General features: G+C 43.6%; 1 protein-coding gene across 1 annotated transcript in view; it reads left to right on the forward strand.

Annotated features, from left to right (window-relative positions):
• The first annotated feature begins 9,228 nt into the window (after positions 1-9,228).
• Positions 9,229-26,182, forward strand: part of LOC132381208 (tubulin alpha-8 chain-like) — a 52,637-nt gene continuing 35,683 nt past the window's right edge. The window contains exons 1-2 of the mRNA XM_059950506.1: positions 9,229-9,286; positions 16,475-16,697. Coding sequence (XP_059806489.1) covers positions 9,284-9,286; positions 16,475-16,697 — 226 coding nt within the window. The 5' untranslated portion in view covers positions 9,229-9,283. The remainder of the gene's footprint in view (positions 9,287-16,474; positions 16,698-26,182) is intronic.

Here is a 26,182-nt window from a genome sequence, read left to right on the forward strand (position 1 = left end):
TCAACTCAGAAGCACTCTTGGTTGATTCAAGTTTAGTCCAGAATTGCCATTTTGCCTGTGAAATGGCTTTCCAGAGATCATATCAGGACTTCTTGTAACTTTCTTTGTCACCAGACCTGAATGACTCTGATCTGGCCCTCAGCAGATTGTGGGTCTCATGGTTCATCCAGGGCTTTTGGTTAGGGAAGACTGAAAGATTTTGTGCAGACGCTTCTCTACAAATGTTTTAATAAAGGCTGTTACAACCACGTGCATTCATTCAGGTCCACAGATGAGTCCTTGAACACAGCCCCATCCACTGACTCAAATCAACCCCATAGTCTGTCTCCTGCTTCCCGCAACCAACTCTTCATTGTCCTAATCTCTGAATCTCTTTGGCCTCTGCATGTATGCAGGTAGGAGAAGGACATCCAAGTAATCCGATTTATGTTAACAGGGTCTGGGTATGGAGCGGTAGGCATTCCTTATCTTAGTAAAACAATTGCCTAGTGTGTTGGGACTTCTGCTGGGTTATATGTTATATGCCACCATTTATCCACAAAAACCTTTAACATTTCCTGAGTATTAAAATTAAATCTTAGTTTTGATCTCGAATGTACTTGGCAACGGAAAATCCTTGGGTTTCTTGGATTCAGAATGATGTACACTCAGTGACCAGTTCATTAATGTAATTATCTAATCCTCCAATCACGTGGCAGCAACTCCATGCAGAAAAGCACGCAGACTTGGCCAAGAGGTTCAGTTGTTGTTCAGACCAAACATCAGAGTGGGGAAGAGATGGGATCTAAGTGGCTTTCACCATGGAATGATAGTGCCAGGTGGGGTGATTTGAGTATCTCAGAAACTACTGATCTTCACCTCTCTTGCCTATCCCCTCCCTGCTTCCCCTCCCCTACCCCTTGATCTTTCCTCCGATTGTTTTTTCACCTGGCACCTTCCACCCTCCCCCCACCTTCTTTATAGGGCCCCTGTCCCCACCTTCTTCAGTCCTGACGAAGGGTCTCGGCCCAAAATATTGACTGCTCATTTCAACAGATGCTGCCCGACCTGATGAGTTCATCCAGCTTTTGTACGTGTGGATTTGACCACAGCATCTGCAGTGTACTTTGTGTTTGTGTTGATCTTCTGGGATTTTCATACACACGAGTCTCTAGAGTAGCAGAGGATAGCATGAAAAACAAAAAAAAACCATTAAGAGAGAGGCAGTTCTGTGGGTGTAAACACATTGTTATAATGCGAGGGGTCAGAGGAGAATGGCCAGTCTGGTTCAAACTGACAGTAAGGCGACAGCAATTCAAATAATCATGTATTACAACAGTGGTGTGCAGAAGAGCACTTCTGAATGTACAACACGTCGAACCTGGAAGTGGATGGGCTACAGCAGCAGAAGACCATGAACATACACTCAGTGTCCACATTATTAGCTAGTTTATGATCCCTGGTATCATGCGCTCCAAGTCTTTTTAATTAGTTCTTTTGTGGTGCTCTAATGAAGGTCTTTTTAAAAGTCCAAATATATCACACCCACAGGTTTGCCCTTAGTTATGCTGTGAGTCACAACCTTGAAAGCCTCACAACTTTGTTGAAATGATTATCCTCTCATAACTGCATGTTACCCCTGCTCGGTATTTGCTGTTTTCAAAGTGCCCTGATGCCATTTTCATAATAATATTTAGTCATTTATTTTGTTTAATGATACACCTCAGATAGGCCCTTCCAGCCTTTCAAACAACCCCCCGATTTAACCCTGGCCTAATCACAGGACAATTTACAATGACGAATGAACCTACTAACCAGTACATCTTCAGACTGAGGTCTTGAGGAAACCCACGTGGTCACAGGAAGAACATACAAACTTTCTTACAGATGACATTGGATTGGAACTCCTGAACTCTGATGCCTCAAGCTGTGAACCGTTACACTACCGTGGGGCCTTTACACAATTAATTCCAGGTTTGTGGTTCAAAGGTAAAAACCAAAAACTCTACAAACACTCAAAAGTCGGGTAGCATCTGTGGAAAGAAAAACAAGACACCTGGTATGATCTCCCTCCCACTCAAAGTGAGATTAGATATGAATGTGTTAGTACCAGTAAGTAATAAACACAAGAGATTCTGCAGATGCTGGAAATCCGCAGCAACACACACAAAATGCTGGAGGAACTCAGCAGGTCAGGCAGCATCTATGTAGGGGAATAAACAGTTGACATTTTGGGCAGAAACTTTAATCAGGAATGAAATGTAAGGGGGCAGAAGCTAGAATAAGGTGGGGGAGAGTAAGAGTACAAGCTGACAGGTGATGGTGAGAGCAGATGAGGGAGAAGGTGGGCGAATGAAGCAAGAAGCTTGGAGGTGATAAGTGGGAAAGTTGAAGGGCTGAAAAATAAGGAATCTGACAGGAGAGGATTATGGGAGAAAGGGAAGGAGCAGGGGTGCCAGAGGGATATGATGGGCGGGTGTGGAGAAGACAAAAGGCAAGATTGGAGTCACGATTGAGAATGGAAAAAGAGAGAAGTGGGAGGAGGGGTCATTGCTGTGTTCGAGAAATCAATATTCATGCCATCAGGTTGGTGACCACCTAGATCAGGAATTCCCAACCTTTATTACATCATGGACTAAATCCATTTAGCAAGGAGTCCATGGACCTCAGGTTGGGAAGCCCTGACCTAGATAGAAGACGAGGAATGGCTCCTCCAACCTGAGAGTGGCCACATTGTGGCAGAAGAGGAGGCCATGGAATAGAAAGTAGAATTAAAATGGTTTTGCCTATAGTGGACAGAGCAAAGGTGCTTGACAAAGTGATCCCGCCTGCCCCGACCCACCCCCAATCTACGTTATGTCTCAGTAACGGAGGGGATATTGAACCCTGAGCACTGGATTCAGTAGCTGACCCCGGCAGACTCACAGGTGAACTTTGGGGCTCTGAATGAGGTGGAGGATCCACAGATTCTGCCTGACCCACTGTGTTCCTCCAACCTTTTGAGTGTTAGTCAGATGGTTTAACGAACAAGCTTCATCCCATTCCTCCTCCTTTCTAACAATAAAGATTACTTTGCTCAGAAGCCTCACTCCTATCATTGTGTTCTTGGTTCTAGAATATTTAATAAAATGTTAGTTCTTTTTGTACAATGCAACCTCATGGAACCTTCTTCCTGGTCTGGTCCCAAAACTAAACAAGTAACACAGCTCCCTTAAAACGTACAAAACAACATCATTCATGATGCGATATGACACTCAGTAGTCACTTCATTAGCTACCTCCTGTATCTCCTGTTCATGGTCTTCTGCTGGTGTGGCCCATCTACTTCAAGTTAGAAGCATAGAAACATAGAAAACCTACAGCACAATACAGGCCCTTCAGCCCACAAAACTGTACTGAACATGTCCTTACCTTAGAAATTACCTAGGGTTACCCACAGTCCTTCATTTTTCAAAGTTCCATGTACCTGTCCAGGAGTCTCTTAAAAGACCCTGTTGTAACCGCCTCAACCACCATCATCAGCAGCCCATTCCACGCACTCACCACTCTCTGCTTACCCCCTGACATCTCCTCTATGCCTACTTCCAAGCATCTTAAAACTGTGTCCACTCATGCTAGCCATTCTAGCCATGGGAAAAGCCTCTGACTATCTACATGATCCATGCCTCTCATCATCTTATACACCTCTATCAGGTCACTTCTCATCCTCCGTCACACCAAGGAGAAAAGGCCCAGTTCACTCAACCTATTCTCATAAGGCATGCTCCCCAATCCAGGCAACATCCTTATAAATCTCCTCTGCACACCTGTGGTTTCCACATCCTTCCTGTAGTGAGTGCCATCGTTCCAACGTGCTTCAAGGCCGCCACCATCGTCCCCGTGCTGAAGAAGTCTTCAGTGTCCTGCCTAAATGACTACTGTCCCTTTGCTCTCACATCCATCATCATGAAGTGTTTCAAGAGGCTCATCATGAGGCATATCAAGACCCTGCTGCCCCCCTCACTGGACCCCCTGCAGTTTGCGTACCGTCCCAATCGTTCAACAGACGACACCATTGCCATCACCCTCCACCTGGCCCTAATCCATCTGGGCAAAAAAGACACGTACGTTTGAATGCTGTCCATAAACTTCAGTTCAGCAATCATCCCTTAGAAACTGATTGGAAAGCTGAGCCTTCTGGGCCTGAACACCTCCCTCTGCAACTGGATCCTAGACTTCCTGACTGGGAGACCTCAGTCAGTCCGGATCAGAGGCAGCATCTCCAACACCATCACACTGAGCACGGGGGCCCCCAACACATCATCACCCCCAGGGCTGTGTGCTCAGTCCACTGCTGTTCACTCTGCTGACCCATGACTGTGCAGCAACACACAGCTCGAACCACATCATCAAGTTCGCCGATAACACGACTGTGGTGGGTCTCATCAGCAACAGTGACGAGTCAGTTTACAGAGAGGTGGTGCAGTGGCTAACGGACTGGTGCACAGCCAACAACCTGTCTCTGAATGTGAACAAAACAAAAGAGATGGTTGTTGACTTCAGGAGGGCATGGAGCTACCACTCCCCACTGTACATCGACAGCTCCTCAGTAGAGATCGTTAAGAGCACCAAATTTCTTGGTGTTCACCTGGCAGAGAATCTCACCTGGTCCCTCAACACCAGCTCCATAGCAAAGAAAGCCCAGCAGTGTCTCTACTTTCTGCAAAGGCAGAGGGAAGTCCATCTCCCACCCCCTATCCTCATCACATTCTACAGGGGTTGTATTGAGAGCATCCTGAACAGCTGCATCACTGCCTGGTTCAGAAATTGCACCATCTCGGATCACAAGACCCTGCAGCAGATAGTGAGGTCAGCTGAGAAGATCATCGGGGTCTCTCTGCCCGCCATTACAGACATTTACACTACACACTGCATCCGCAAAGCAAACAGCATTATGAAGGAACCCATGCACCCCTCATACAAACTCTTCTCCCTCCTGCCATCTGGGAAAATGCACCAAAGCATTCGGGCTCTCATGACCAGACAGTTTCTTCCCCCAAGCTATCAGATTCCTCGATACCCAGAGCCTGGACTGACACCTTACTGCCCTCTACTGTGTCTATTGTCTTGTTTATTATTTATTGTAATGCCTGCACTGTTTTGTGCACTTTATGCAGTCCTGGGTAGGTCTGTAGTCTAGTGTAGCTTTCTCTGCGTTGTTTTTATGTAGTTCAGTGTCGTTTGTGTACTGTTTCATGTAGCACCATGGTCCTGAAAAACGTTGTCTTATTTTTACTGTGTACTGTATCAGCAGTTATGGTTGAAATGATAATAAAATGTGACTTGACTTGACTTGGCTTGAGAACCGAGCACAGTACTTACTCCAAGTGGGGTCTGACCAGGGTCCTATCCTATATAGCTACAACATTACCTCTCGGCTCTCAAACTCAATCCCATGGTTGATGAAGATCAATGCATCATATGCCTTCTTAACCACAAAATCAACCTGCACAGTGTCCAATGGACTCGGACCCCAAGATCCCTCTGATCCTCCACACAGCCAAAAGTCTTACTATTAATACTATATTCTGTCATCATATTTGAAACACCTCACATTTATCTGAGTTGAACTCCATCTGCCACTTCTCAGCCCAGTTTTGCATTCTATCAATGTCCCACTGTAAACTCTGACAGCCCTCCACACTATCCACAACACCCCAAACCTTTGTGTCATCAATAAACTTACTAATCAATCCCTCCACCTCCTCATCCAGGCCATTTATAAAAATCACAAAGAGTGAGGGTCCCAGAACAGATCCCTGAGGCACTCCACTGGTCACCGACTTCCATGCAGAATATGACCCGTCTACAACCACACTTTGCCTTCTGTGAGCAAGGCTTGGATCCCAGGCCTTCTTACTTTCTCAATAAGCCTTGCATGGGATACCTTATCAAATGCTTTGCTGAAATCCATATACATTACAACTAAGGTTCTACCTTCATCAATGTGTTTAGTCACATCCTCAAAAAATTCAATCAGGCTTGTAAGGCACGACCTGCCTTTGACAAAGCCATGCTGACTATTCCTAATCATATTGTGCCTCTCCAAATGTTCATAAGTCCTGCCTCTCAGGATCTTCTCCATTAACTTACCAACCACTGAAGTAAGACTCACTGGTCTATAATTTCCAGGGCTATCTCTCTCCCTTTCTTGAATAAGGGAACAACATCCGCAACCCTCAAACCCTCCGGAACCTCTCCCGTCCCAATTGATGATGCAAAGATCATCACCAGAGGCTCCTCCCTTGCCTCCCACAGTAGCCTGGGGTACATCTTGTCTGGTCCCGACGACTTATCCAACTTGATGCTTTCCGAAAGCTCCGGCAAATCCTCTTTCTACATGCTCAAGTCTGCTGCAAGTCATTCCTACAATCACCAAGATTGTGAATACTGAAGCAAAGTATACATTAAGTACCTCTGCCATCTCCTCTGGTTCCATACACACTTTTCCACTGTCACACTTGATTGGTCCTATTCTCTCATGTCTTATTCTCTTGCTCTTCACATACTTGTAGAATGCTTTGGGGTTTTCCTTAATCCTGTCTGCTAAAGGCCTTCTTTTGGCCCCTTCTGGCTCTGCTAATTTCTTTCTTCTAAGCTCCTTCCTGCTAGCCTTATAATCTTCTAGATCTCTATCATTACCTAGTTCTATTTTGAACCTTTTATAAACTCTTCTTTTCTTCTTGACTAGATTTACAACAGCCTTTGTACACAGTTATGATGTATTGTGCATTCAGATATGCTCTTCTACACACCACTGTTCTGACGCATGGTTATTCGAGTTACTGTCGCCTACCTATCAGCTTCAACCAGACTGACCTCTGACCTCTCTCATTAACAAAGCATTTGCGCCTACAGAACTGCGACTCGCTGCATGTTTTTTTTTTCATTTTTTGCACCATTCTCTGTAAATCTTAGAGACATGAAAATCCCAGGACATCAGTTTCTGAGATACTCAACGCAACAATCATTCCATGGTCAAAGTCACTGAAATCACATTTCTTCACCATTCTGATGTTTGTTCTGAACAACTGAACCTCCTGACCATGTCTGTAAACTTTTATGCATTGAGTTGCTGCCACATGATTGGCTGATTAGATATCTGCATTAATGAGCAGGTATACAGGTGTCCCTAATAAAGTGGCCACTGAGTGTACAACGGGGTCCTTTATAAACAAATCTACTCTATGCTTTGTCATTGTAATAACCCACATTATGTGCCATTTCACACCACTTGCATTACAAAATCTTTCCCCTCTCCCAAAAATCCAAATGTTCCTGTTCAAAGTTCAAAACTGGAAGTAAATTTATTATCAAAGTACATATATTACCATATACTATCCTGAAATTCATTTACTTGTGGGCATTCACAGTAAATATGAAGAAACATATCAATGAAATCAATGAAAAACTGCACAAAATTAAGACAGATAAGTAACTAATGTGCAAAAGACAGACTGTGAAATACAAAATAAACACAATAATAGTAAAAAATACATAATAAAAGGCCCCAAATTCAAAATGATATATATATAGACAATGCTAAGAGAAACTAGAAACAATCCAGCACATTACAGGATCCTGTAGCAATTTAACTCAATCTGATTACTTACGCAGGCACAATTAGGTGGCAAACATTATTTACCAAAATCGTGCCAATATGCACTAATATTTTATTCACTAAAATACAAACTCATAAAAGAAATACAAGCCTGATCCAGTTTTACAGACAGAATCCCACAAATTATATCATGGCCAATCCGTTGTTACAGATGGGACAATCCATAATAACCATTCAGATATAATATTACAGGATGAACAAGCAAGAACAACTTACTTAATAGATGTAGCCATTTCAAACACACAGAACATACAGGAATCAATAAGTAAAAATCACCAGAATTTTGCTGAATTAGAAGAGGAAATGGCAAGACTTTGGAACATGAACAGCGTATACATTGTTCCGATAGTATGATCCCAAGGGCACTACACAATAGCATTAAATAATTAGCATTACAGCAATATCTATGTAAGTCTTCAGAAAGCCACAATACTAAATAACACTGGGTTAGTCGGAAGGTTCCTAGCAACTGAGAAATAAGTGTGCTTAGCTGTGCTGTGCCTCAGGTTTTACCAGCTTGAGCTGAGGAAAAAATACATAAGCAATAAATATTGAAAACAAAAGTTGAAGAATTCTTGAAAGTGAGTTCCTCGGTTCTGGGAACAGTTCGTGATGAGATGAGTGACATTGGTTCAGAAGCCTGATGGTTGAAGGGTGATAACTGTTCCTGAACCTGGTGGTGGGGGTCCTGAGCCCCCTGTCTTCTTCCTGTGAGAAGACAACATTGCATAGATGGTGGGGGAACTTGATGATGGATACTGCTCCTCTGACACCTTGCCATACTGTCCTGTTTATTATTTATTGTAATGCCTACACTGTTTTTGTGTACTTTATGCAGTCCAGTGTAGGTCTGTAGTCTAGTGTAGCTTTCTCTGTGTTGTTTTTTTTTATTATGTAGTTCAGTCTAGTTTTTGTACTGTGTCATGTAACATCATGGTCTTGAAAAACGTTGTCTCATTTTTACTATGCACTGTACCAGCAGTTATGGTCGAAATGACAATAAAAGTGACTTGACTTGCTTTCCAGCCACATGCTACCTAGTGTTAAACGACACACCTCCTAACCCAAACTATAATGCAGATGACAACATCTACTCCACATTACTTCAAGCAGATGCCAGAAGAGGAAGAGTGAGAAGACGCGAGTTTAATGTGCAGGAACTTGGCAATCTCTCATCTTACATCTATTGAAAACACACAAAATGCTGGAGGAACTCGGCAGCATCGATGGACGGGAATAACGAGAAGATGTTTCAGTGCGAGACCTTTCATCAGTCCAGCATTTGTTTGTGTTGTTCTAAATTGCCAACATCTGCAGAATCTCTTGTTTTCATACTTTAGTATACAAGCGAGCTTCAATTAACGAGCAAGAACCTAAAAAAATGGCACAGATAATTACACACCTTAGTTGTTGGGTTGCTGAAGAGGGTCCACCTGCCTCCTGTTTCAATAGCGACGGGCTGCCTGGGTTAACTGTCCTAGGGCTGAGCGGGTGGAGGGACGCGGCACAGAATCAGCCCCACCTTCTTCCCCCTGCCAAATCGCCGTGCTCGGTTTGGTTAGAAGCTCCGCCCTGTCCCACCCCCGACCGCGCTACCTGGCTTGAATTGAGCTGGGGAGGTGATTGAGAAAGTCTACGGGTGATCATGGTGAGTTTGGCAGCGCGGAAATGAGAGATGTAGTGGAGAGCCCTCCTCACCCCAATGACGACCTCCGGGGTGGAGAGGAATGTCCAGAGGGGTAAGGGAAGGCGCTGAGCTTCCACCCGCTACGAGATAGGCGGGTGGGTGCTCATTGCGTTCGCTGATAAATGGGTAGGAACAACACCCACATTGGAGATGTACCGTTCCTTCTTCAGACCCCCCAGCCGTTTCGGACGATTCCACAACCTACAGACTTACTTCCAAGGACTCTACAACTCATATTCTCAATATTAGTTATTGCCTTTTTTGTATTGGCAGTTTGTCTTTTTCACATTGGTTGTCGGTCTTTGTGGGTAGATTTCCATTGATTCCATTGCGTTTCGTTGTTCCACGGTGAATGCCTCCAAGAAAGTGTATCGGGAGGTAGCATGTGGTGACGCAGGGACCGTGTCGTGTACCTTGGTCCAGCGCAATTGCGATTGGTGGTGCTGTATACATGGAAGCAGTTGAATGACAATAAACTCAAACTGTAAACTGAATCTCTCCAATGATACTCTGACCCCTTGCCATCAGGCAGCAGATTAGGACAAGGAGTGTTGGGACGGGAAATGGCTTCTTCCCCCAGGCTGTGAGACGACAGCACTCCCTGCCACCACCCAGGTCTCACCACGTACAGTATGAAATGCCAGTAGCTTAACACGGTTTACTCTTTAACGTATCATATATGCAACTTATTTTAAAAATGCATTTATGTGAATTTTACTCTGTTTTGTGTGAATTATATGTACTGTATCATTCACTTTGGTCTGGAGGAATGTTGTCTCGTTTGGCAGTATGTATGTGGTTGAATGACAAACTAGAATACACTATACCTGCGTTGATAATAAATTTACTTTGAACTTTGATTCCAGAGGTGAAATGGGGCTTTTGACGGGCAGATGTCACACCCGGGCTACCCAATATACTCATGGGGAACAAATGTTAACAGAATGAAGGGGGTTAATAACAGTTTGCCCTCAGGATATTTATGGATGAAATAGCAAGCTGGACTGGTTAGACGGCTTTGCTTTCCCACACTGTGTTGGGGCTTGTCGATCTACTGGAATATATTAGACAAGTTTGACATATTCAAAAAAACACCACAACTCCAGAGCCAGTAGGTCTGGATATATTGGAAAAATGTAATCAGTTTAAAACAAAACGCACAAAATGCTGAAAGTGTTTTAGGGCAGACTCTTCAGTAAGTGTTTTTCCCAGAATGGTCTTTGATGTGATTCAAGTTTATTGTCATCTGACTATATATACAAAACAAAGAAAACAACATTCCTCCAGATCATGGTGCACCCACAATACAAACAACACCGGAAGCTAAATACTGCCACAGATACTTTCATAAAGTATCATTCAAAATGCATGTAATGCACAGCACAGGTGAACAGTACAGCACTGGTGTTGACAGGGTATTCATTAGTCTCACAGCCTGAGGAAAGCTGTTACCCAGTCTGGCAGTCCCAGTCCTGATGCTCCTATACCTCCTTCCTGATAGTGGTGGGTTAAAGACGTGTGATCAGTGGTAGAGATCTTCAACAATGCTTTGTCTAAATCACAAATGGAACCACAGTGGCTTTTACTGTGCTCTGTAGGGTCTAACACTCCAATGCACAGTGATGCAGCCACACAGAACATTCTTGATGGTGCTCCTGTAGAAAGTAGTTAGAACAGGGACGGGAGCCTTGCACCTTGAAACTGCTCTGAAAGTAGATGCTGATGTGCCTTCTTGACTAATGAGTTGGTGTTGTGGGTGCAGTTAGATTGTCTGTATTGTGCACACCAAAGAACTTTGGGCTCTTCTCTCTCTACACAGCAGAGCCATAGATGGAGAGTGGTTGATCTGCACCTTTGGCTTGTCCACGTTGAGACTCAGGTTGCTGTTCTCGTGCCTTTTGGCATATGATATCTTTGTTTCTCATTGTGCAGACTCACTTTATGTGTCTACGATGGAATTGATGGCTTTGTGGCCAAGTTTGTGGACCTTACAAAAAATGGAGGGGCAGGTGGTGTTGAGGGGTCAGAGGACGGACAGATTGGGAGAATGGGCAAGAAAGTGCCAGATGGAATACAGCCAAGGGAAGTGTATGGTCGTGCACTTTGGTAGAAGAATAAAGCTGTATTTAAAGCAGGTTGATAGGTTTTTGTTTATTGAGGACATTAAATGTGAGAAGGATGGGATTGAGAGTGAAAATACATTAACCAGGAACAAATGCTAGAACAAACTTGATGGGCCAAATAGTCTATTTCTGCTCCTATGTCTTATGGTTATACTGCCCAAAATGTTGAATGTTTCCAGCATTGTGTTTTTATTTCAGATTTTCAGCATCTGCAGTATTTTAGTTTAGAGCTGCTGTAGAACTGTTGGATCTGAATGTTATTTTAAAAATATCTGTCACATTTGTCCAAATTATTCGCATTCCCCAGTAACAATTGCCTTAGTGTTCTACCACCTGATCCCACGCAATCATGGCAGGCCTCAGGAAAGCTATGCATTGTCAAGATTCAAGATTGTTTAATGTCATTTCCTGTACAAAGTGTAAAGAGAATGGAATAATTGTTACTCCGGATCCAATACAGTGTTAAAGAACACAATAGTAATAATAATAAAACACACAATAAGTATAAATACACAAGATAACTTGTATGCATAACTTGACTGTATGTCCATGAAGTATGCTAGGCACAGAAGTTTCTGTACATAAGGTGACTGAGAGGAAATGATAAAGTAGCAGTGATTGGGGTGGGTGAGGGGGTGAAGGTGTTGCTTGGGGTAAATAGCTGTTTTTTGAGTCTGTGATCCTGGCATGGATGCTACGTAGCCTCCTCCCTGATGGGAATGGGACAGACAGTTTGTGAGCAGGGTAGGTGGGGTCCTTCACAACATTGCTCACTTTTTTTCTGGCACCTTTCTGAACACGGTGCTGGTGATGTGCTGGACAGTTTTTTTTTTCAGTTTCTTTCTGAACACGGTGCTGGTGATGTGCTGGACAGTTTTCTTTTTCAGTTTCTTTCTGAACACGGTGCTGGTGATGTGCTGGACAGTTTTCTTTTCTCAGCATAACAAAACTTTCTATTTCCAGACACATTTACATTTCTTCCCCTCACAGATACCAGCTATCAGAACCCTTCCATCAGAATATAGACATCAACACAACATCCTATACAAAAGCCCTTATTAGTATAACAGACAGATTTACATCTACATACTGCAGAAAAGGTTGCCATGCTTTATGAAAACTATTTGTTTTTGAGTGTACCATACATGTCAAAAAGTCCAAAGGAATGTATTCCATGATTAATTTACACCAACCAAAAAGTCCAGGGGCCTTATCAGATATCCAACAAAGTAAAATGTTCTCCCTCACCCAAAAAGTCAGAATGTTAAAATGTTTTTTCTGACGTGCATTAATAATGCGACTGCTGGAGAAAAGAGAAAAGACACTGAGTCTATTTCAAGCTCCATCTTCAGAATCTTTTCCATTTCACCCAAAATATGACTCCAGTATGCATGAAGTTTGGGACAAGTCCTAAAACAGTGGGTGAAAGGTCCAGCATTTACTTTACATTTAGAACAAACTGGAGAAACCCCCATCTTAAATATCGAGAGATGATCTGGAGTCAGGCTCTAGGCAGAATTTTGAGCTGCAATGCCTTAGGTCTATTACAAACTGAAATCTTCTTTGCATTATCACAGATCTCTTCCCATGTTTCTTCTGTAATTTCTACTCCCAGCTCTTCCTCCCAGACCCTTCCCAGCTGCTTAGCCTCTCCACAAGAACATTCCCTCAGGATGCTGTAAAAAGTACTAATGGAGACTTCACCCTTAGAACGTTACAGCCTCTTTTCTGTGTCAGAACTATAGAAATCAGTTAACAATGATGTTTTTTTCTGTATATAATCTCTTATATGAAAGAAATGAAAAAGCTCCTTGTTGGGTAAGTTAAATTTCTGTACTATTTGACTAAAAGACATTATCATTCCTTCATCAAACAAGTCTCCTAGATGGAAAATACCCTTAGAAGTCCAAAGTTTAGGTTTCCAGTGACATTGTTGTCAAGAATGGCAGCTTAAGTCACTAGCTCCTCCAGAAAAATGCGCATTAAGCCCCGTTAACCCATCAAATATAGTATTTTTCAAAAAATATTTGAACTAAAAAGAGGGGCAAGAATGGAGAAAAAGAATGGAAATTAAAAAAAGCGACACTGCAGAGCCTGCGGCCGAGAGGAGTGCAGCAAGTGGCCCTCCGACCTGACTGTGTGCTAGTGAGGCAGACGCTGGGCCTCATTCAGGCGAAACGGTGAATATGATCGAATTCTGAAAGAGATATGGGAGTTCTAGAAAGACATATAGCAGCAGCTACATGATATTAAATCAGAGCTCGCCAACGTCAATCAAAAAATAGCGGTGGCAGAGACTCAAACTGAGAAGGTGGAAGATCACATTCAAAACGTGGAACAAATACTGAGTAAGATGATAAAAATATTAAATCACCAAGAAGGTAAACTGCTTGACCTGGAGGGAAGATCACGGCGGAAAAATATTAGAATATACAATGTTCTCGAAGGAGCGGAGGGCTTGTCAATGACGGAGTTTGTCAGAAAGTTGCTGCAGGATGTGCTGGAGCTTCCCTCGACTATGGAGCTGGAAATAGAGAGAGCGCATTGCGTGCTAGTCCCGAAGCCTACCCGAGACAGAGCAGATAAGCCACACTTAATAATAATTAAATTCCTTTGGTACAGTACCAAGGTGGAGATTCTACAAAGGGCCTGGGGTAAGAAGAGGGTGTTTTTAGACAATAAATTAATATATTTCAACCAAGATTACCCCCTGCGCAGTCCCGCAGAAACGCAAAGAATACTCTGAAGTAAAGCGAGTACTAAAGCAAGAACGGATTAGATTTCAAACTCTGTACCCTGCTAAGCTTTCAGTGACTTATGAAGACGGGGCGCGGTTGTACCAGACAGTGGAAGAGGCGACTACAGACATGAAGGCCAGAGGGTTGCCCATCAGCATGATCAAACCGAGGGAAAGCCTGGTAGAGGAATTATCCCACTCCGCTTGGGAAATAGTGCGAGAATCGAGAAGGCAGGAGACAGGAGGAGGCTGAGAGAAATATATCAGGAAGAGACCGGGAGTTTTTCAAAGACAGTCCTCACCCCCTCTGGAAGAGTCATAAGGTTTGGCTAACGTTAAAAATGTTGAGAAGCTAAACGGAAGCAAAAGTAGACAGTGATATACCTATCTCAAGAAATACTTATTATAATGTGGATTTTATAATACTTAGTTGTTATTCTTTATGTGCTCACTTACTCCTTTTTCCCCACCAAAATGAGAATATATATATGTGTACATATATGTGTATGTATGTAATATATATATATGTGTGCACAGGGAAATCTTTTCTGTGTAATGGATTTGTTCACTGACTTTTACTGCAATGGGGGTCCTCAACTCACAAGTAGGAGGGGTTATCCTCAATTACATTGACAGATAAATACAGATGGCTAAGGACAAAGTAACATTCATTTCTTTCAATGTCAATGGACTATTAAATACAATCAAATGTAATAGAATTTTATCCAAAATGAAAAAAGAACAAGCCCATGTAGTATATTTACAGGAAACTCATTTAAGTGATAATGAGCATAGAAAACTAAGGAGAATGGGCTTCACTAATTTGTTTTTCTCCTCATATAAATCAGGACATAGGAGAGGAGTTGCTATTCTTATCTCAAGTAAGCTAAATTTTGAAAAAGTATTCGAAATGGGAGATAAAGAGGGCAGATATATTCTGGTAAGGGGGAATATAGACAGAAATTCAGTTATTCTATTGAATATATACACACCCCAGGGAAGTGATATTGGTTTCTTTCAGAAAATTACTGATATTATGGTAGCGGAAACAGAAGGTCTCCTGATATGTGGGGAAGCATAACCCAAATTGACACCTTCTTGAATTCTCTAGAGTTACCCACTTTAAGCGAAGAACAAAATAGAACAATGACTGCTGACATAACTAAAATTGAATTAAAAGCTGCAATTAGTAGGCTTAAATTAAGCAAGTCACCAGGATCAGATGGGTATACGGCAGAGTGGTACAAAGAAAACTCTATGAACAGTGGTGGATATAGCCCAGTTTGTCATAGACAAAACCTTTCCCCCCACCCCACCACTGAGCACGTCTACAAGGACTGCTGCCACAAGAAAGCAGCATCCATCATCAAGGACCCCAACAACCAGGTCGTGTTCTCGTCTCACTGGAAGGAAGGAAGCACAGGAGCCCAAGGTTCCACACCATCAGGTTCAGGAATGGTTACTTCCCTTCAACCATCAGGCTCCTGAACTGACATGGTTAACTTCACTCACCACAACTCTGAACTGATTCTATGGTCTACAGACTCACTTTCAGAGACTATATATATTCTTAATATTATTTATTTTGTTTATACAGTTTGTCTTCTTTTGCACTGGCTGTTTGTCTATAGTGTATGTGTAGTTAATTTTATTATAAAATATGTTGTATTTATTTTCCTGTAAATACCTGTAAGAAAATGAATCTTAAGGTAATATAGGGTAAAATGTACTCGGTGCCACTTTATCAAGTACCTCCTGAAGCTAAGAAAGTGGCCACTGGGTGTATGCTTGCGTTCTTCTACTGCTGTAATCCATCCACTCCAAGGTTTGATGAGATGTGTATTTGGAGATGTTATTCTGCACACCACTGTTGTAATGCGTCATTATTTAAGTTACTGTCGCCTTCCTGTCAGGGTGATCTGGTCTGGCCATTCTCCTCTGATCTCGTTAATGAGACATTTTTGCCAACTGAACTGCCACTCACTGGATGTCTTTGTTTTTGTTTTTCACACCATTCTCTGTAAACTCTAGACTGTTGTGTGTGAAAATCCCAGGAGATCAACAGTTTCTGAGATACTCAAACCACCCCATCTGGCACCAAAATCATTCCATGGTAAAAATCACTCAGATGACATTTCTTCTCCATTCTGAACCGCATAACAATGTTTTTATGCATTGAGTTGCTGCTGTTTGATTGGCTGATTAATTTGCATTAAGAAGCAAGTGTACAGCTGTTCCTGTGTGTATGCATACTTTGATAATAAATTTACCTTGAACTTCCAACAACAGAGAGAGTGCATCTCCATCCACGTTGGGCAGGCGGGTGTCCAGATTGGCAATGCGTGCTGGGAGCTGTACTGCCTGGAGCATGGAATCAAACCGGATGGAAACGTGGTGGGCACCAAGGTTACTGGCAGAGTGGACGACTCCTTCAGCACCTTTTTCAGTGAGACCAGTGCAGGACGGCGTGTTCCTCGTGCAATCTTTGTGGACCTAGAGCCATCAGTGATAGGTAAAGTGCAAGCTCAACAAGACCTGCTTGATCTTGTCCTCCATTTTCTTTATAATTAAGGCTAACCAACTGCTCCTGGGCTACGCTGCTTGCTATAACTTGCATGATAACTTTAATGATGCATTTAAAAAGCCGTATCAACTCCTCTGAACACCGACCTTTACTGTAAAACAAGAGCACAATTAGACCATTCTACTCATCGAGTCTGCTCTGTAAGTCCATCGTAAGACCATAAGACATAGGAGCAGAATTAGGCCATTCTGCCCATCCAGTGTTCTCCGCTATTCCATCCTGGCTGATCCCGGATCCCACTCAACCACATACACCTGCCTTCTCACCATATCCTTTGATACCCTGACTGTTCAGGAAACTATCAACTTCCACCTTAAATACATGCATGGATGGTGTCCTGCACAGACTGCGGCAGAGCATTTCACAGATTTACTACTCTCTAGCTAAAGCAATTCCCCCTTACCTCTGTTCTAAAGGATCGCCCTTCAATTTTGAGGCTCTGACTTCTATAGTTTTAGACACCCCCACCACAGGAAAAATCCTCTCCACATCTACCCTATCTATTCCTTTCAACTTTCGGTAGGTTTCGATGAGATCCTCCCACATTCTTCTAAATTCCAGAGAGTATGGGCCCAAAGCTGCCAATTGCTCCTCAAATGTTAACCCCTTCATTCCCAGTACTATCCTCGTGAACTTCCTCTGAACTCTCTCTAATGATGACACCTCTTTTCTGAGATATGGGGCCTACAGCTGTTGACAATATTCTTAAGTGCCACCTGAATAGTGTCTTATAAAGGCTCAGCATTATTTCCTTACGTTTTATATTCTATTCCCATTGAAATAAATACCAACAGTGCATTTCCCTTCTTTACCACAGACTCAACCTGTGAATGAACCTGTAAAAGACCACAAAACATAGGAACAGTGTTAAGCCATTCAGCCCATCAATTCTGCCCTGCCATTTTATCATTTCGTCATTCCTTGTCTATGGCAATGAATTCCAGAGACTCACCACCCTCGTCTTTCTTTTAAACAAAAATGCTTTTCTATTTTTAAGTTAAATGGTAATCTTGATCAGCCACGTTGAAGGTTCAAGAATCTGCAGATCCTGAGCAAAACACACAAAATTCAGGAGAATCTATGGAAATGAGTAAACAGTTGATATTCTGTGCTGAGACCCTTCAACAGGCTGGAAAGGAAGCAGACAGAAGATGGGAGGAAGGGGCAGGAGAACAAGCTGGCAGGTGATAGGTGAGGCCAAGTGAGGGAAAGGTAGGAGGAGAAGGGGGGGGGGGGTGAAATAAGAAGTTGTAAAGGGCTGAATAGAAAGGATTCTAATGAGAGAGGAGAATGGACATGAAAGGAGAAAGCAGAGATGGCTAGCTGAGAAGTGAAAGGGTGAGAGGGAGGCCGAAAGGGGAATCAAAGGGGGAGAAGAGGGAAATTACCGGAAATTAGAGAAATCAATGTTCATGCTTTCAAGTTGGAGACAACGCAGATGGATTATGAGATGTTCCTGCAACCGGAGAGTGGCCTCACTGAGGCAGTAGCAGAGCTTGTGGACCAACATGTTGGAATAGGATGTTGAATGGGAATGGGTGGCCACTGGGAGATCCTGCTTTTTGTGGCAGACGAGAAGAAAGGCACTCGGCATCCTCATTAATTTCTGACAGCTTCCTGCAGCTTATAACCTATCTCACAGCTTACATTCCCACCTAGCTTTGTGTCCATGGTCTCGAACAACTGTAATATCTGGCTACAATTAATCAGTGACCAAACAAAGATCCTTGTGCCACTCTGTTAGTTAAACTCTGCCATTCTGAAAATGACTCACACTTTCTGTCATCCAATCCCTGAGAGAAATTATTCCACTGTTTTAGAAATAGTCTCACAATTGGTTAAATTGCTGGACCCAGTAATCTGGAGGTTTAGAGTAATACTCGGAGAATAACATCAAATCGCATCATCACTCTGGTATTTAACAAATAGGTTTTGTAGATGCTAGAAACACACACAAAATGCTGGAGGGACTCAGTAGGTCAGGCAGTATCTACAGAAATGAATAAACAATCAAAGTTTTGGGCCAAGACTCTTCATCAGGATTGGAAAGGGAGGGTAAGATGCCAGAATAAAAAGGTGGGTGGGGAGGGGGAGGGGAAGTAGGACAAGCTAGAAGGTGATAGGTGAGGGAAGGGTAGGGTAGGGGATAAAAAGAAGCTGGGAGATGATATGTAGTAAAGGTAAAGGGCTGGAGAAGAAGGAATCTGATAAGGGAGGAGAGTGGGCCACAGGAGAAAGGGAAGGAGGTGATAGGCAGGTGAGGAGGCCAGAGTGGGGAGCCAATGCTTATGCCATCAGATTGGATGTTACCCAGACGAAATATGAGGCTTTGATCCTCCAACCTGAGAGTGGCCTCATTGTGGCAGAAGAGGAGGGCATGGACCGACATGTTGGAACAGAAATGGGGATTGGTATTGAAGTAGCTGGCCTCAGGAAACTGCGCTTTTGGCAGATGAGGCAGAGGTGTTTGACAAAGTGGTCCTCCAATCTATGTAGGGTTTCACTCATCACTCTGGGATTGACTGAATTAGAGTAAACCTCTTGGTACTTTGATGCTGGACTGGTAGGATTTCTGGATTTTCTGGGTTATTAACACCCCCTCCCTCCCCCCCCCCCACCCCCAGTGCGCACTTTAAATCCACTGTTTGCACAGTACAATAAAGATTAGTTTTATTTGTCACATACATTGAAGCATACTGTATAGTGAAATGTGTGGTTTGCCTCAAATCAGCAAGGATTGTGCTGGGGAAAGCCTGAAAGATTGCAGCATGCTGTTGTACAGAGGGTCTTGGCAGTGCTTGTGCAGGAGTGACAGGTTATCCAGAAAGCAAAGGGAATGTTGGCCTCGTTGTGAATTGAAGAGCAGGGAGATTATATTGCAGTTGTACAGGGTACTGGTGAGGCAGCACCTGGAGTACTGCGTGCAGTCCTGGCCGCCTTACTTAAGGCTTTGGAGGCTGTGCAGAGGAGCTTTACCAGGTTGATTCTGGAGATGAGAGATTGAGTCGCCTGGGATTATACTTGATGGAGTTCAGAAAAGGAGAAGGGATCTTACAAAAACGTAAAATTATGTAAGGGCTAGATAAGATAGAAGCAAGAAAGTTTTTCCACTGCTAAGTGAGAGTAAAATTAGGGGACATCACCTCAAGTTCTGGGGGAATAGACTTGGGACAGATGATGAGAAACTGCTTTTCCAAAGAATAATGAATCTGTGGGATTCTCTGTCTAGGGAACAAGTATTATGGCTACCATGGTAATGTAGCTGTTAGTGCGACGCGATTCCAGTCCTCTGTAAACTAGTGCATTCCATCCCCTGTGTGCATGGGTTTCCTCCACAGTTCAAAGACATACTGGTTAGTAGCTCTGGTCTTTGTAAATTGTCCTATGGTTGGGCTACAGTTAAATTGGTGGGTTGCTGGGTGACATGACTTGAAAAGCTGGAAGGCCAACAAAACATAAGAAATAGGAGCATAACTGGGCCATTTGGCTTGTCAAGTCTGCTCTGCCATTCCATCGCGGCTGATTTACCTCTCTCAACCCCTTTCTCCCCATAACCTTTGATGCCCTCACTAATCAATAACCTTAACTATACTCCACCTTAACTATACTCTACACAACCGTCTGTGGCAATGAATTCCACAGTTTCAGCACATTCTGGTGAAAAAAATTTCCTCATCTCTGTTCATGATGAATGTTTCTCAATTCTGAGCCTGTGCCCTTTGGTCCTGGAGTCCCCGCTACAGGAAACATTTTCTCCACATTCACTCTGTCTAGGCTTTTCAATATACAATGGGTTTCAATGAGATACCCTGTATTCTTCTAAACTCCAGCCAGTACAGGCCTGGAGCCATTAAATGCTCCTGATATGTTAACACTTCCATTCCTGGGGCCATTCTCATTTACATTCTCTGAACCGTCTCCAATCGCAGTACATCTTTCCTTAGATAAGGGGTCTAAACCTGCTCGGAATATTCCAAGTGCGGCCTGACTAGTGCCTTACAAAGCATCAGCATTTCATCCTTGCTTTTGTATACTAGTCCGCTCAAAATGAATGCTAACATTGCATTTGCCTTCCTTACTACTGACTCAATCTGCAAAGATTCCAAGTCCCTTTGCACCTCAGATTTTTGAATTTTCTTACCATTTAGAAAATGGTCCACACCTTTATTCCTTCTACCAAAGTGCAGGACCATACACTTCCCACCACTGCATCTACTACTTCTTTGCCATTCTCCTAATCTGTTTAAATCCTTCTGCAGATATCATGCTTCCTCAACATTACCTGTCCCTCCACCTATCTTGGTATCTTCTGCAAACCTGGCCACAAAGCCATCAATTCTGTCATCCAAATCATTTGACATATAACGTGAAAAGAATTGGCCCCATCACCGACCCCTGAGAGTGGCAGAAGAAGATACCATGGTCCAACATGGAATGGGAATAGGGATGGGGACGGGAATTAAAATGGTTGTCCACTGGGAAACTACAGTTTTGGTGAATGGAGTGGAGGTTCTCAACAAAACGGTCCCCCAGTCTATGTCAGGAGGCCGCATCAGGAGCGCCGGATACAATAGATCACCCGAGCAGGTTTACAGCTGAATGTTGCCTTTCCTGGATGGACCATTTGACACCCTGAATGGACTGAGAGAGGAGGTGAACGGGCAGGTGTAACGTTTATGTCACTTGCAAGTATACGTGTCAGGAAGGAGATTAGGCAGGGACGAATGAATGAATAGAAAAATCCTCCCTCCCCTTGTAACCCTTTGCCTTTCACTCTCGCTCTGCCCCCGGTCCTTTACACCATCTGCTCCCTTCGTTCATCCTATCCATGACAGAGATGATCTTGTACAACTTCTTTGCTCCACAGGAAACAACCCAAGCTGTTGTTGTCTAATGCTGCTGAACATCCCTGCAACTGTCGTGCTGCATCCTCCCTGGGGCTTCTATATCCCCAGGGAGTCAGGATACAGTCTCCATTTGTGGTCAGGCCTTTGTTTTACGAAGCTTTCCTTCATTTGTACTTGTAGCTGTATTTATGTGACTGAAGATCTCATGGGGCTCACCAGCTGTTCTCTCAACATGTCTCGACATTTCTGAAGATTTAAGCCCACGTTCCATATGTAGACGGCACAGTAGCCTAGTGGTCAGCGTGACAGGAGCAGAATTAAGCCATTCGGCCTGTCGAGTGTGCTCCACCATTCCTTCGTAGCTGATTTATTGTCCAGTTCTCCTGTCTTCTCGCTCTAATCCTTGCTACCGTGGGGCACCGCAGTGGCATATTGGTTAACGTGGTGGTATTACAGCTTGGGTTGTTGGAGTTCAGTGTTTGATTCCAGTGGCATCTGTATGTTCCTTCCCATGTGCGTGTGGAGTTCCTCCGGCTGCTCTGGTTATCTCCCAGAGTCCAAGGATGTACCGGTTAGTAGGTTAATTAGCCATTGTAAATTATCATGTGATAATACTGGTGTTAAATAGGTGGGTTTCAGGGTGGTGCAGCCCACTGGGCCGAAAGGGTCTATTCTGCACTGTATCTCTAAATAATTAGATAATCAAAACCCCATCAGTCTCCACGTCGAATATACCCAATGATGGCCTCCCCAGCCATTCATGGCAACGAATTCCACAGATTCACCGACCTCTATTACACCTGCAGTGACCCAGGTCCAGCTCCTACTGCTGCCTGAAATGAGTTTGTATGTTCTCCCCGTCGACCATGTGGGTTTCGTTTGGGTGATCTGGTTTACCCCCACATTCTAAGGAGGTAGGGGTCAGTAGGTTAATGGGTCACATGGATGTAATTGGGCCGGAAGGGCCTGTTAACATGCTCTATCTCTCCAAGTTATACACACATTATATTCCTCTGCATTCTTTAGAGCTGTGTCAGTTAGTTTATCTTGTCTCATTCCTTCCTAAGAATGAATTATTTTGCACTTCTGAATTATATGTACAGTGGATTCCAAGTTAATTGGGCCATCGGTTAATTGGAGCACTGTGTTTAGAGTGAACAGTATTTAAGTAGCATCAGTTCCGTGTGTTTCTTTTTAAAAAGTAGTGATTTTTTGTCAGTGATAGTTGATGAGAAGTAATTAGTAAGACAACTCCGAACTATATTGCTCACTTTGGCTTCAAGCATTCGGGCCTGGAAATGCTAGAAATGGCCAGGAGTGAAAAAGAACAATTTTACTACTTCAACAAGTTACAAACTAGAGTTGCAGGGGAGTGGGAACCAGTGTGCCAGAACAGTTCATAGAGAGATTGTGGAAGCAGATGTTGGTAAAACCTTAAACAAAATTAGGAATCAAATGTTGAGCATGCTGTGACTAATGTCATGAGCTGCAAATATTTCAGTGCGAGAAGCATCGTAGGAAAGGTGAATGATAGTGCTGAAGATGAGGTAGCTGGTTTACAAACAGAGGCAATGTGTCATGCGGAGAGGCTGCTGACAGGGCAAAATTGCAGTCAACAGTTGAGTAGCAATGTAAAAGGCGGACCGAATCAAAAAGGGCGAATACAAGACTGAAGGTGTTGAATCTGAATGTGCACCGTATATGGAATAAATTGGATGAACTTGCAGCACGATTGTAGATTGGCAGGTAAGATGTTAGAGGGATCACTGAATCACAATTGAAAGAAGATTATAGCTAGGAGCTTAATGTCCAAGGTACACATTGTATTGAAAGGACAGGCAGCAAGGCAGAGGGGGTGGTGTTGCTCTGTTGATTTAAGAAAAATGAAATCAAATCATTAGAAAGAGGTGACATAGAATCGAAGGTGTTGAATCATTGTGGATAGAGCTAAGGAATTGCAAAGGTAAAAAGGCCCTGATGGGAGGTGTATACAGACCCCAAACAGCAGTAAGGATGTGGTCTACAAATTACAATGAGACAGAAAATGCATGCCAAAAGGACAATGTTACAATAGTCATGGGGGACTTCAATATGCAGGTAGATTGGGAAAATCAGGTTGGTGCTGGATGACAGAGTTTCTAGAATGTCTGCCAGATGGTTTTTTAGAGCAGCTTGTGGTTGAGCCCACTAGGAGATCAGCTACTCTGGATTGGGCGTTGTGCAATGAACCAGAATTGATTAGAGAGCGTAAGGTTAAAAAAAAGGGGAAAATGATTGTAATATAATTCAATTCACTCTGAAATTTGAGAAGGAGAGGCTAAAGTCAGATACATCAGTATTACACTGGAGTAAAGGGAATTCTGCAGCCATGAGAGAGGAGTTACCCAGAATCGATCGGAAAAGAACACTGGCAGGGATGATGGCAGAGAGCAACAGCTGGAATTTCTGCAAGCAATTTGGAAGGCATGGAATATATACATCCCAAAGAGGAAGAAGTATTCCAAAGGAAAGATGACACAACTGTGGCTAACAAAAGAAGTCAAAGCTAACATAAAAGCCAAAGAGAGGGCATATAATAGAGCAACAATTAGTGGGAAGTCAGAGGATTGGGAAACTTACAACTATTAACAGAAGGCAACTAAAAAGTCTTTAAGAAGATAAAGATGGAATATAAAAGTAAGCTAGACAGTAATATTAAAGAGGATACCGGAAGTTTCTTCTGTTACATAAAGTGTAAAAGAGAGGCGAGAGTGGATATCAGACCGCTGGAAAATGATGCTGGAGAAGTAGCAATGGGAGATAAGGAAATGGCAGAGGAACTGAATAAATATTTTGTATCAGTCTTCACTGTGGAAGACACTAGCAGTATGGTAGGAGTTCCTGGTGTCGGAAAATGAAGTGTGTGGAGTTGAAAGAAGAAAGAAGGTTCTTGGGAAACTGAAAGGTCTGAAGGTGGATAAGTCATCTGGACCAGATGGACTACACCCCAGGGTTCTGAAAGAGGTGGCTGAAGCAATCATGGAGGATTTAGTTATGATCTTTAAAGAGTCAATAGATTCTGGAATGGTTCCAGAAGATGGGAAAATTGCAAATGTTACTCCACGCTTTAAGAAAGGAGAGAGGCAGAAGAAAGGAAACCATTGTCCAGATAGCCTGACCTCAATGGTTGGGAAGATGTTGGAGCCTATGTTTAAGGATGAGGCCTCTGGGTACTTGGAGGCACATGATAAAATGGGCCTTAGTCAGCATGGTTTTCGTTGTTTCTGTGCACAACTACATATCAATTAAATAAAAGCGTGCATATGGGAGATGGCTTTAACTGGTGTTTTCACATTGCAAAGAGTGCAGGAGAGAGAACAAGAAGCATGCATAGACAACAGATCAATAGGTGCTAAGTGGAGGCTATTGCTCTAAAAGAAATTGATCCATACATTACACTTCCTCCCCCTTTAGATTAATGCAACATGAAACTGTATATGTAGTAGTGCAAATAAACATGCTTTCACAGTAACAGTCCAAAACTAACTTCACAGTTCGAGAGGCTCAGTCTATTTCTTTCAAGATAGGACCTTTGGATTGCATCAGTGATGCACCATCAATAACTCCAGGAGACTGCAAGTGAACAGTAGGCTTTTATTAACAGCTAAAAGGGAGCACGAGATCTCGGAGACTGAGGGAGGAGCAGTGCCCCAATCGCCTTTATACAGGGGTCTGTTGGAGGAGCCACAGGAGCAGTCAGCAGAGGGGGGCGTGTCCAGACAGGTATACATAATTTACCACATTCACCCCCCCTTTGTTTTAAAAGAGAGTCCCCAAGGGGCGAAGTTTCTCACAAGTATATTTACAGGTCAAGTCTATCAGGCGGTCGAGTCCGTCGCTGCGATCTACGTAGCACCGGTAGTGATTGCACCAGTTACGGTGGTTGTGCGGGCTCCAGCCTGACTTGAGGTGCCAGCCCGTTAGGCATCAGTAAATCCTCGTGTGTGCATGGCACCTGGTATGGGAGTGTCGTGAGGAGTCTGTGTAGGACTTGGTGTGCGCGGTGTCTCGGGGGAAAATCCTTGGTGGGTACGGGGTTCAGAGTCACCGTGGAGTGTTCGGGGTAGGGGTCTGGTGCTCCTGCAGGTGCCAGGTCGTGGACGGAGACCGTGTCCTCCCGCCCATCAGGTAAGACCACGTAGGCATACTGGGGGTTCGCATGAAGGAGGTGAACTCTCTCGACCAGCGGGGAGTATTTATTGCTCCTCGCATGTTTCTGGAACAACACAGGCCCTGGGGACATCAGCCAAACCGGTAGGGTGGTCCCAGTTGCAGACTTCCTGGGAAAAGAAAAGAGTTGCTCATGAGGGGTGGCATTGGTGGACGTGCATAATGGAGTGGAGTGCCTTGGGGAGGACCTCCTGCCAGCGAGAGACCGGCAGTCCCTTTGACCTAAGAGCTAAGAGTATGGCCTTCCACACCGTGACATTCTCCCTCTCCACCTGTCCATTCCCCCGGGGATTATAGCTCGTGGTCCTACTAGTAGCAATATCCCTAGCCAGGAGGTATTGGCGCAGCTCGTCACTC

This window comes from Hypanus sabinus, chromosome 25 (genome assembly GCF_030144855.1).
Source record: "Hypanus sabinus isolate sHypSab1 chromosome 25, sHypSab1.hap1, whole genome shotgun sequence".
Classification (NCBI taxonomy): Eukaryota; Metazoa; Chordata; class Chondrichthyes; order Myliobatiformes; family Dasyatidae; genus Hypanus; species Hypanus sabinus.